Source organism: Cynoglossus semilaevis, chromosome 2 (genome assembly GCF_000523025.1).
Source record: "Cynoglossus semilaevis isolate Cse_v1.0 chromosome 2, Cse_v1.0, whole genome shotgun sequence".
NCBI lineage: Eukaryota > Metazoa > Chordata > Actinopteri > Pleuronectiformes > Cynoglossidae > Cynoglossus > Cynoglossus semilaevis.
In genome coordinates, this window is record NC_024308.1 from 14,947,793 (window position 1) to 14,960,779 (window position 12,987).

Consider the following 12,987-nt stretch of genomic DNA (forward strand, 5'->3'; position numbering starts at 1 on the left):
CGTAACTCAGTGATGTTTCCTTGGTGCAGAACCTCTTTCACTATGTGACGGACATCCAGAACAATGGCGTAGTTAAAATTCCCGATGCTAAAGGGGATGACGCATGGAAAGTTTACTTTGAGGAGACTCCACAGGAGATTGTTGATGAGTTTGCCATGCGCTACGGAGTGGAGTCCATCTACCAGGCCATGACGTATGTAAAAGCGCTTTAAAAAAACCGTCACTAGTTTTTCGGCGTCGATCCTCAGGTGAGTGTCTTTCTCTCATTTTCAGCCACTTTGCCTGTCTGTCGTCTAAGTACATGTGCCCGGGTGTACCTGCAGTAATGAGCACCCTGCTGGCCAACATTAATGCCTACTATGCCCACACCACCCAGGCTACCAACAACGTTTCTGCCTCTGATCGATTTGCTGCATCTAACTTTGGGGTGAGTCTTTGCAGAGTGGAAACTGTTCACGTAACAGGTGTCACTGATTTGCCGTAACACTGAAATAATAATAAAATCTGTTTTCATGTACTGCATCGTGTGTTTCCAAGTTAACTAATTACCTCGAATAAAAGACGTATTTAAGCCGGTTTTTATATGTACGTCTTGATGTCAACAGAAAGAGAGATTCGTCAAACTTTTAGATCAGCTGCACAACTCTCTGCGCATCGACCTGTCCATGTACCGGGTAAGCAGTGTCTCCCTTTGTATGGTGGTGTCATAAGTTCTTGTAACAAGAAACAAAAAGTTGGAAAAAAAATGCCTGCGGATGTGTTAATTAGAACTCTAGAAAATACACTGACACATTCAAGACACCCACACAGTAGCGTGTGGAAATTGTGTGGCTGTGTTAGATGCATCACATAAAAAAAACAAAGAAAAACCAAGTGCTATCATGTGTTATGGCTCAGGGTTTTTTTTTTTTGTTTTGGTTTTATTTTTTCAAATTTGCAGAACAACTTTCCAGCCAGTAGTTCTGAGAGGCTACAGGATCTGAAATCCACAGTGGACCTCCTGACCAGTATCACCTTCTTTAGGATGAAGGTACATAACCGTCCTCCTCCTCCTGTGTTTGCAGCTGTATTGTTCATATTTTTATTACAAACTCAATGTGAAAAATATTTTTATTATTCCATATTATTATACATATTTACTTGTGTCTCTCTTTTGTTCCCGTTTGTATGTTAAGGTCCAAGAACTCCAGTCTCCACCTAGAGCCAGTCAGGTGGTGAAGGACTGTGTCAAAGCCTGTCTCAACTCCACCTACGAGTACATCTTTAATAACTGCCATGAATTATACAGCCGGGAATATCAGACAGACCCGGTAAGAATATTTTTCATGACCTATTTAAGAGCCAACACACTCATTTAGTAGTTTGTATGAGTATTAGAGAACATTCTGGGCTCCACTCGATCAGTCGTTTGTCAGTTTTCTGGAACTCTGAAACCTCAGAATTGACCATTCACTCATCAGTGTAAAATGATTATTTGGCTGATAATGGTGAATTTCCACTAAGTTCACTAAGAAAGCTTTCATTGTGACAGCGGTGCCCATGTTTGTCCCTTGAATCTAGGTTAAATGCCAATGTCTAGACCCCTGTGCCGTGAGAGATAGTTAGGTGTGCCTAAAATATCCAGTTCCACTTAATTGGGCTGAAAACTATTATTTATTTATTGCAAATAATATGTCTTTGCTCATCAAAACATGAAAGGCAGAACAATTAAATACTCCTCTGCTAGGTGGCAGCAGTCGACTATGAAAATAAAAACAGATAATCAGAGCTGTTGAAGAAGATCTTTGTGTCTTTCTTCAATTCCTGCCAGTACACCAGGCCGAGATAACTAGAAGATTATTATATTTCATTACATATACTTTTGTGAGGTTTTTGTTTGGCATTGTGTGTTTTTCCTGACGATATACTGTATATGCCGTGGCTCAAAAAAGGTTGCGAGACACCGGTCTGGACTCCCAGTGATCCTGAGGGATTGGTTAAATGTAATGGATACATTTTGTTAAGTGTTTATGTGTTTGTACAGGCAAAGTGAGCAATACTGCTGATTCTTCTGCTTCTTCTTTCTATTAGATAATTGTAAATATTAGTGGATTGCTGCATTGAGCGTAATACTGTGGAACAAGACTTGTTTCCTGTGTGAATGTTCATCTCCACCCATCCATCATCCTGCACCAGATTTTTGGAACCTGTTTTAAATTATAAAGTGGTGCACCAGCTGTTTCCAGACTCCCTTGAGAATTAAATTTTTAAAAGCATATCTGCCAAAGAAAGTGAGAGTTTTCACAGGAGGTGTTGTTTTACTGTCTTAGAAATAATTCTTCATTTGCCAATCCCATCATTTTTATTTGTTTTTACTTTCTAATATTACTTATCAGTTATTTGTGCATGACAGCTAAACAAATGTAATTTTGGATATTTATAACACTTACAGGCAACAGTAATTGCAGATTTATAAGATGCTTAAATAAAGATAAGATAAGATTTTTGTCAGATAAAGTAGTTTAAAAATGTTTTTGAATTGTGCAGGGAGATGTTTGGTTTCTTATAAAGGCTCTAAATCATAATTGGAATTTTTTTTGTTCTTGTTTCAGGCAAAACAGGGTGCGGTGCCTCCAGAGGAGCAAGGGCCAAGCATCAAGAATCTGGACTTCTGGTCCAAACTGATCACTCTTATTGTCTCCATCATTGAAGAGGACAAGAACTCCTACACTCCCTGTCTTAACCAGTACGCTTTCATTTTACTACGACCAGTTTATGAATGCATATTTAATACTAGCTACGTTTCTCTTTCTTGAAAGCAAAATCACAAAATGTGAGATGGTAGAAGAAAACAGACAGCATCCTAGCTATAAACAAAGCTATAAACAAAATCCAAATCAATGATTAATGCTCCGTTGTGATGGAAGCCTTGTGTTTTAATTGGTTCTGGTTTAATAGGTTTCCTGGCTATCTGACAGTAAGTGTACCTTTATATTTTTGGAAATGGCTTCTAGTTTTTATTTAACACTGTTTTTTCCCTTTGGTTTTTAATGTAGATTTCCACAGGAGCTGAACGTGGGTAAAATAAGCGCAGAGGTGATGTGGAATCTGTTTGCTCAGGATATGAAATATGCAATGGAGGGTAAGTGCATGGTCATTGCTTTAAATGAGCTATCAGACTATAACCACAGCTAGGTTATGGTTAATAAAGTAAACAGCACGAAAACAAAATACCCAGAAAATATCATCAGTAACGTGACATTTTAACCGAAGGCTCGGTTCTTTTTTTTTTTACAGAGCATGAAAAAAACCGCTTGTGCAAGAGTGCCGATTACATGAACCTGCACTTCAAGGTCAAGTGGCTGTACAATGAGTATTGCAAGGACTTACCGTTCTTTAAGAGCAGAGTGCCTGAATATCCAGCGTGAGTAGCAGCTCGACCATCACTGTGCACACCAATGTCAAAAAATACCAAAGCACACCTGTGGTATAAAGCTGTAATGAAAGTGATTAGATTACAGCGTTAGGTCTGTGAGTCATTTTTGTGCTGTGGCCAATGACTGTATTTATTAAAATTATAAAATGCCCTGCTCTCAGACTTGTGCTTTAAGGTGTACGCCTCTGACAACATGTTAGAACTACGAGAGTCTCCACTCCATGACCTTACTGAATGGCATTATCACCGTCATGAAAATGTTCTATTTTTTTTCCTCATCTGTGACGTTCTGTCCTGCTCTACTGGTCATGTTCTTAGGTGGTTTGAGCCATTCGTCATTCAATGGCTGGATGAAAATGAAGAAGTGTCTCGAGACTTTCTGCACGGTGCTTTGGAAAGAGACAAAAAAGACGGGGTAAGAAAAATCTTCCGTTACATCTCTAAAACTGCGGAGTCACTGCCGTTGCTCTGCTCCATTGCACAGATCCAACGCCCCTCACCTCCCCAAAACGCTGTTTTGTAAAGAAATTCTTTGAAACTTAAAAAAGTCAGGTTAAAACGTGCCTGTACCTGTGACAGTAGGACATTGTGAATCGTGGCCTTATTTTAGAGTTGTGACTGCAGGAACGCTGCCTTCAGCTCATTACCCAGCCCAGACTCCCCGAAGGAACAGCTAGACGTTCACCTTCGTCCACTTATGGACCAGGCAAAAGACAGCAGCCAATTATAAGGAGGCAGACAGAAGCTCACACCTGTCACAGAAAGGCTTCTACATTTGTAATCTTCTTGAATATTTTTTTTTCTGTCTCTCAGTTCCAAGTCACATCTGAACACGCTCTGTTCTCCTGCTCGGTGGTGGATGTGTTCTCTCAGCTCAACCAGAGCTTTGAGATCATCCGCAAGCTGGAGTGTCCGGATCCACAAATTGTGGGACACTACATGAAGCGCTTTGCTAAGGTGGAGTCATGATTATCCTGTTAATTGTCAACGAAGGGGTTCTAAAATCAGGAAAAGTAACTCAATATCGCTTGTGATTTTAATCTCTTGATTATCCTGTTCCACAGACCATCAGCAATGTGCTCTTGTCCTACGCCGATATCATCTCCAGGTTATTCGCCAACTACGTCTCTATGGAGAAAGTGGTGAGTATCCAAGGAAGTGATGAACACTTTATTGAAATAACATATTTGGAATATCAATAACGTACACAAAGAAAGAAATGTTTGCCGGCGTGTCCGACCGACGGTGCCCTGTTGTCTTCAGCCCTGCATCCTGATCAACAACATCCAACAGCTGAGAGTTCAGCTTGAGAAAATGTTTGAAGCCATGGGTGGAAAAGACGTGAGTTATTATGTGTGACCTCGGTTCTTTGTCGTCGTTAAGGTTCATCCAGGTCCCTTTCTTTCTCCCTATACCCTGAGTCTTGTTCGTGTTTCCCTGTCCTTCAGTTGTGTGTGGAGGCCAGTGACATCCTGAAGGATCTGCAGGTTAAACTCAACAATGTAATGGATGATCTCAGCAGGGTCTTCTCCGTCAGGTAGAGTAGCTCCCACGGCTACGTCCGCGCTAATTCACGATTAGCAGAAAAGACTTAGGGACTCATTAAATATTCATGCGGTTGATTTCTTCTCTTAGTTTCCAGCCTCACATTGAGGAGAATGTGAAGCAGATGGGAGACATCTTGGCTCAGGTTAAAGGAACCACAAATGTGGGAAATGCCAGCAGCGTGGCACAGGACGCCGACAACGTCTTGCAGCCAATTATGGAGTTCTTGGACAGCAAGTGAGTCAATGGATCAACCTATGAAATGAAGAGATGTTTTTATACTCTGTCAGACAAACGGGTGGGCCGCGAGGTTGTGGGAGGTAGCGGGGGCAGGGTACGCCAACGGTAAGGTTTTTTCAGACGTTTTTGCCGAAGTAACACTTGAATGTAACAGCTGTAAGATTCCCTCATTTTCTAGAGGTCCTTCTCAAAGGGATTTCTAGAACACTTTCTCTGGTTTTGTGATCATATTTGTATCTCATTTTCACCTGCTCACTTTTCTTTGGAATGATTCCTTCCTTTTTTTTTCTCCTCCTTCTCTGTCAGCCTGACGCTGTTTGCTAAGATCTGTGAGAAGACTGTTCTGAAACGCGTGTTGAAGGAGCTGTGGAAGCTAGTGATGAACACCATGGAAAAGACGATCGTGCTGCCACCGCTCACAGACCAAACGGTGAGAATACACGGCAGCCCAGCTGCACGTCCAGACACTGGAACCGCTTAGTTTTTAGGAAATGCACCGATACAGCCTCATTTGGTCGATTCGCACCTGCAAACACAAACACAGATTCACTCACATAACACTTGTTTATATCACATAAGCCCACCGAGTAATGCAAATGAGCTTCTTTATGTCCCCGCAGGCAAACAGGTACATTATATAGATGTCTCGTGCATTAACGGTGACTCATTTACTAGCCGTGTGGCGTACGCGCACCGACGCGTTCACTAAACAAGCCCACACCTGCCAAGCGGCATCAAAAGAATGAGGAGGAGGAGGAGGAAGGAGAAGAGATGGAAAATAAGGATGAGGAGATAAATTGAGTCAGACATTTTGTATTTTCTGCAAGGAGGGAAATAAAAAATGCTTGTTCATCACATCAACCTCAGTTTATTCATTCAGTCAGTTAGTCAAAGACTTGTGTAAATTCATGGAGTAAAAAAAAAACTAAAAAAAAAAAACTAAAAAAAGGAGTGCACCATATCATTTTACACCAGCCCATGGCTGCTCTCCAGCATGTCAGTCAACAATGATTTGGAGAAATTCTGACATAAACTCAGAGCCAAGTGGCAGAACCAAACTCTATCTGGCCCACTTCCAAAAATGAGTCATACATTTTGGAAAGCAGCCTGTTGTTATCTTTTCTTTTAGATATGTGTGTTATTTTTACGTTTTGCTATTACTAAAAGAGCCTCATATCACCCCTGATATTTCCATTACCGATCCCCGATAACTGTGCGTAGTTTCGGCCGGTGCTTTGTTTTCACGGCTCGGCCGCACACTAACCTTTCTTCAAATCTGAACTTTTTTTGAATAGATTAAGACCTCTATAATTGTCTGTCTTAAAGTGCTCACAGAGCGAAGGCTTTAGGAAGTGGTCGACTGGAACCTCGTCGCTCCAGCTGTGAGGCCCAAACATGTGTCTGTGACTGATGTGGGGCTCTTTGCTGCTTTACTGACCCTTTTCTCTGGTTGTTGTTGTTTTTGTTTTTGTTGTTGTTGTTGTGATTACTATCACATCCTGCTCTGCCACCACAGATGATTGTAAGTACAGCACTCCTTCATGTGTGTCCGTCTGTTCGTTAATTGGTGATTGGTTCTTATTCTCTATGTGGCTGCGATCTTCCCCTGTAACTTGCCCCATAATCCACTCTGACATTGAATGGGGTCATCATCTGTCTGACATCGTCTGACCCGTATCTCTACTCTAGCCCTTTAACCTACTTTACTTTACTCTACTCTATTGTAGTCTTTTACACTCTTTTCTTTTCCTTTCAAATTCTTCTTGAGCCAGAGTACAAAATCTTACATTGGAAAAATCCCCAGAAATGTCACAAAAAGTACATGTAATGAGATATAATGATTTTGTAGTTTAAATGTACTCACAATGTACTTACACACAATGCTGACATACAAACAGGAATAGAAGAAAGACACAAAAATGTTCTTCAACAGATCTTAGTCTCTCTTTGGTTTAGCTTTTATACAGTATTTATCTGCTGCCACCCGGTGGAATAATTATTAATTGCTCTGCCTGTCATTCATCCCTACTCTGTCTCTCTTGAGAAGACAGAAGCATGGCGGATTCCTGACTGGTCCTTATAGGCCCCGTATCCTCGACAGTCTTCACCAATAAGAGCCCCTCTCCTTCCTTCTGTCGTCCACTAAGCACTTTCCTCAAACGGGAAGAAATACTTCTTTCTTGCTGGTGTTGCCTTGTTTTGTCTCATATGTTGTGTCTTCAAACTTGGTCTCCGGTGGTGTTTCTTATCTCTTGGTGGCTTGGGAATGGTTCCTCTTGCGCTTTTCGTTCTCCCCACACCCTCTGCCCCCATCAATATTTCCACCTTCCCTTCGTCCGAACTCTGTCTCCGACCACTCACGGCCTCAACCGGTGGTTTGCAACTAATCTATTCCAACATCTACTGCAATCTTCTTTCAGTTTACTGTGAAACACTGTTTGTATTGTATGTCTCTGCAGACCTACTGTTCGGTCTGTCCCGGTTGATTGCATGTTCTATCGTCACTATAATTCGTCACGCACAAAATTGCCTTTCTGAGTAAGTTGTGTAAGTTATATCATTTAAATGCAACATGGGGTCAGAATTGAAGGAAAAATAGTTGAGATTAGCATGTAGCTGCAACCCTCTGCTCTGCAGACGTTTCCACAAATGCAATTGAGTGCAACGTGCAATGAGTGGAATGTCTTGGTCTGTGAATTTAGAGCCCTCTGGGTAAAGCATGTTGAATATAAACATTACAGTGTAATTTGATTAAGTTTGAGAACAGTAGTAGTCAAACCAGAGCATATTCGCAGAGGGGTAAGCGCGGCAAGAATGCCTTAGCCTAGATAGCACTGACTGTCTGTCGATTGGAAACGCCAGAAATGTAAGAAAGAAATATTTGTTTTAATACATAAGAAACATAGTTTTAAAAATACCATTTAAAACTCTCCACTGTCCATACTGCTGGTATTTTATGGAAGAGAGGCTGTGTAAACCCACTGACCCCAGCCTCGCAACCAGTAAGTCTGTGGACCGGCATCTTCTCTCAGAGGTGACTTCTCTAAGTATTCAGAGCCTTCGTGGTTGGGGCATAAACCGGGGTAATCTTTTTTGTCCGCCGTGACGTGCACTGCACCTTGTGCTGTCTTTGGCCCTAGAAGTGTGATACCTGGTCATCCAGGTGTTTATGTGCTTTTAGATGTGACAGCTGTCTTTAATACAGTGGATGACAGGAAACGATTCATTCTGAACTGATAAAGTTTAGCTCTTAAAAGGTTCAGCTTTTATTTGTCTAACGGGATCACAGTATTCCTAACCGTCGGGGGTTCCTCGGGGCTCTGCCTTAGGTCCTGCACTGTTTCCTTTCACTATGCTTTTAGGCTTGATTTAAAACAATAGAGATGATTTCATCGCTTTACAATCACTTTAAAATTTGATTCAATTTCCATATTGACTCTCCGAACGGTTAAAAGAACTGAATAAAATATCTGAATGAAGTAAACAGAATCTATTGTATTTGGGCAATAGTCACGCATATTGCGAGCACATGCGGATCATGTAGTTATACGTAGTTCACTCCAAATTAAGAAGAAAAACAATAATAGCCAAATGTGTCTTATGGACACTGACTTTCTTCATGTTTTGCTTGAAGTAATTGATGGAAAAGTTGCTGTCCTTTGGTTATGAGGATGTTGTGAAATATTTTATACATATTTTCCAGTTGATTTTCTTCAGATTAACTTGCCTAGTGATCAGTGAGAGTATACACAGACCTTCTGGGATTGGCCTTTTAAAAGTATTAACCAAATGTTCTCTTTCCAGGGGAGACTGAAGAGTGCTTCTCACAGTGATGTAAGGACTAAACCACCTTCAGATCATTGTGTCTTGTCCCTCTACTCTGTGTTGTCACTGTGTCCCCGTCTTTCTCCCTCAGCTCCCGAGTCAGTTCCCATTGGAAAATATTTTGTTGTTTTTACACAACATATATCAATAATTGTTTTTAGTAAAACATTTTTTTGCATCAGATATGTATTCACAACACAAAGTAAAACCAAATTAAACATATTACTCTTTGAGTTCACAGTTTAACAACCTGCGTTATTTCTGCTCACAAACCAGATTTTTTTAACTCGAACAAACATGTATTTATCGTATTTGAATTCTTTTTAAAATTATTTACCCCTGTTATTATTATTAGTTGTTGTTTGTTGTCAAAGCAAAGAGTTTTGGCTGTGTGGCACTGTGTATTTAATACAGTAATTACAGGGTTCCTATGGTCAATCAGGAAAAGTTTTGGAAGTGTAAAATTATTATTGAGGCCTTCGAACAGTTATTGTGAAATGACAGGTTTTGGAAACGTCACGGAAATATTGCGTGTATAACATATAGGATGCGTAGAACATAATAAAATACCGTTAGGTGAGATTAAAATTTAAATTGACACGTACAACGTCACGCTAGATTGTTGACTTCACCGTTAATTTTATCAAACAGGCGGAACATCTGTGCGGACAACCGCTCTCCGGACGTGGGTTTCGTGGCGCCATATCTCACGACGAAATGTCATGAAAGTGTAGTTTTAAGAACGAGGGGCTTTTTAAGGAGAGGTGCTGACTTTGCACCAAGTCCGTCGACCTATCTAGCATGGGAGAAGCGGCAGTGGTGAGTCACGCGAAGAGCAGGAAACACACGGCGGCCGCTGAACGTTCCAGAAGCTTCTCCATCAGAGAGTATATGGAGACAGGCGATGGCGGTGCTGCGGTGTCCTCCTCTCCGACACAGACGCCCGTTGCAAGGTCTACGGTCGCAGCAGTTTACGAGGCGAAGCAGACAAAGTAACGTAACGAAAACAGAAGTTCTTAAAGTCGAGTTTTTATTTTGGTAATTTTATATGTTTCTATTGCTCAAAGTACTCGGTAACCAGTCTTTCGGTGTCCGAAGCGTTGACGAATTACGAACCCAGTAATTATCCTCAGTTATCCTTAAAAGGTTTTATTTTATTACCTTAGTCACTGATTTCTTACTGCGTAGAGTCCGACTTAAAATCTGCGATTTGCTGTTATTGCAAATACATGTACAACGTTCATACTTTTGGATCGTATAGTGACACTGGACACTGTACCATCTAAAGCTGACAACGTAAAAACAGCAGTCATTACTTTACCTCTTAAGACCTGCAGGACTCCACAGTGCAACTGCAAAGCTGGGTGTGTCTGTATGCATGTGTGTGTTCATGAGTGCAGACGTTCTTTCCCTCAGTATAGGCTGAACCACATGTAAAGAAATGTCTTGCTGTGTGTGTAATAATTAGAAGAAAAAAACACTCTTAATGGTATTGAGTGTTTTAGAAGAAAACTCTACTTTGACATCTCTAATGCATTTTACTGAAGAGTGACTGTTGATCAATGTGCTTGTCAGAAATCCTTCTGTCTTCTGTGTGACACTGGACAGTTTGCTGCCCGCCCCCTTCCCTGTTTGTCCAATCACAATGTTTCCTTCTTTACTACTTGTCTTTCTCTTCTTCTGCAGGGCACTCAGCTCATCTTTAATGCTGCAAAGGAGCTGGGGCAGCTGTCCAAGCTGAAGGTAGATGGTCGGATACTGAAATTATACATATATATATATATATATAAAGATGGTTAGAGTGACTTTGCCCTTGCTGCCGTCTGTAGGAACACATGGTTCGTGAAGAAGCTAAAGCTCTCTCACCCAAGCAGTGTGCTGTGATAGAGCTGGCTCTAGACACCATTAAGGTACTTTCTCTCTCTCTCTCTCTCTCTCTCTCTCTCTGTCTCTTTCTGTCTCGCATGTAATTAATATGTGGAATGTGAAAGTGCATTTGCCTCTTAACATCATTGTAACAAATACAGAAACCCTTATCACTTGTAGTACAAAATCCTTGATTAATGAAGTGTATCTTCTGCCTGTTTATTATGATTATTGTATTATGATTGAAGTACAAGTTGATTGTTGTTATTGTTGCTTTTTATTTAACATTTAACCTTTTAAATATATTTTTCTGGTAAAAAATATTTTATCTGAATTCCAGCAATACTTCCATGCTGGTGGTGTGGGTCTAAAGAAGACATTCCTGGAGAAGAGCCCTGACCTCCAGTCCCTGCACTACGCTCTGTCCCTCTACACCCAGGCCACGGACAAACTGATTAAGACCTTTGTCCAGTCACAGAACGCACAAGGTATTCCAGGATTCACTGACATTTACTTCTGCGTAGCAGTGTTTTAACTAGAAACATAATCACTACTATCAATAGAATAAATGATGATAATATCCCAGTTTTGTTCTACTTAGAAGAGTCAGAGGAGCAACTCTGTTCTGTTTTGCTCGTGTAGGAAATTCTGTTTTCTGTTTGTAGATGTGTCGTTTGTAAAATATACATCACATCCTTTTGGAAGACAGCCTCCTGATTAAAAGAAGAATTTGGTTTTAGGAAAGGTTTCAGCTGAAATCATAAGAAATGCCACTGTTTTCCCCTTTGTTTCTGCTCTTCATGTTTTCTGCCCTGTAGTCAAAGGACTTGACCTGTAGTTGAACTGCTGTTTGAGCGGAAGATTGATTAAAAAACTGTTTAGTAACAATCACCGCGCAGTGACTTCACCATCCCTGAAGCACTGTATGTTTTACTGCAGCCGATCTTTACGTTTGTAGGGATGAAACTTTGTCATGTTTCTGTTTCATTACAACTGAAAGCTTCACGTTTTTACATGTTTCTCCTCTCTCTGTCTAATCTCTCCTTTTCGCCCCAATCTGTGGGCCAGTGTTCGGCGGGAAAGGGTTGAGGTTCACCACTAGTGAGGATGTTTACCCAGAGAAGGGTATGTGACGCTCGGGTTCAGGGCCTGAGACATCCAGGAGTACTAGAAAGCCTCCAAAGCAAATCCCAACTCTATCCACCCTCCACCTCTCACCCATGTGCATCCTGAAACTCCCCTGCCTGTTAAGAATGGCCACAGTAGACACCTGAAATGCAGTGATGGAGAATCCACCCACATTCATCCTCCCGATCGCTCCCCGTTTCTGCCATTTCACACGCACGTAGACACATAAGCCGACACGTAACGACGACACGCACTTGGCCCGTACGCATCCTTGCATGTGAAGGAGACACTGATGTCTGCGAGTAGAGTATTCTGCACTGAATACATATGCTACCGACAGTATGTATGAGCAGATATGAAAGCATGGTATGCGGACATCAGACAAAAGAAATAGAAATGCGTTAAGGTGAAGAGGAACCTCGACCCAGCATGATGTCAGACCGGAAAAGCCCTAAGGCTCCTGGGTCTGTGAGTGTTTTGGAGTGTAATTACGGCGATGGCTGCCAATTCGCCGTGTCTGGGATTTGGTCTGTGCCGCTCCACACACTAATGCACACGTACTGGTCCCTAGGGTCCTGTAGTTTGAATTATTGGTTTTGAACAACATCCTTTTGTTATTTATGCAATTGTTGTCCTCTGAATTGGGTTTGACAAATAGTAATAGTAGTGTAGTTTGACTTTGCTTCACTGGGGGGGCTCAAACTAAAACTAAATGTGATTCTGGGCAGAAATGTGCCCCCATCTCTCCGTTTTCTGCTCTGGAGGTTTATTGCCGTGTCTAAGTAGGGTTGACCGTGCTGCCGAACACCTCCTCTTTCGCACACGCCGCCAGCAGAGTTTCTGTCAAATGGACGTCCAGATGGACGACAGCTCCTGTCTTTTGATCCAGAGACGCAGCGAGCTACAGTACATGCCAGGAACATTTCTGCCATCTAACTCCCTAAGCCGTTCTGTTTAGTGGAACGGAG

The 12,987-nt window shown here is 41.5% G+C and overlaps 1 protein-coding gene across 15 annotated transcripts in view; it reads left to right on the top strand.

Moving 5' to 3' along the window:
• Window positions 1-12,987, top strand: part of unc13a (unc-13 homolog A (C. elegans)) — a 41,815-nt gene that overhangs the window by 16,572 nt on the left and 12,256 nt on the right. For 9 of the 15 annotated variants that reach the window (XR_003049260.1, XR_003049257.1, XR_003049259.1 and 6 more), the window contains 20 exons: window positions 30-193; window positions 274-427; window positions 606-674; window positions 941-1,030; window positions 1,176-1,310; window positions 2,592-2,725; window positions 3,036-3,121; window positions 3,277-3,403; window positions 3,734-3,830; window positions 4,229-4,372; window positions 4,480-4,557; window positions 4,679-4,756; window positions 4,864-4,952; window positions 5,051-5,197; window positions 5,507-5,630; window positions 6,717-6,722; window positions 9,005-9,034; window positions 10,712-10,768; window positions 10,855-10,935; window positions 11,232-11,379. Coding sequence is in view for 11 of the 15 variants with exons in the window: in XM_025054234.1 (XP_024910002.1) it covers window positions 30-193; window positions 274-427; window positions 606-674; window positions 941-1,030; window positions 1,176-1,310; window positions 2,592-2,725; window positions 3,036-3,121; window positions 3,277-3,403; window positions 3,734-3,830; window positions 4,229-4,372; window positions 4,480-4,557; window positions 4,679-4,756; window positions 4,864-4,952; window positions 5,051-5,197; window positions 5,507-5,630; window positions 6,717-6,722; window positions 9,005-9,034; window positions 10,712-10,768; window positions 10,855-10,935; window positions 11,232-11,379 (2,038 nt within the window). In the remaining 4 variants the exon portion in view is untranslated. The other 6 variants (XM_025054228.1, XM_025054238.1, XM_025054231.1 and 3 more) reach the window with 3 other exon arrangements.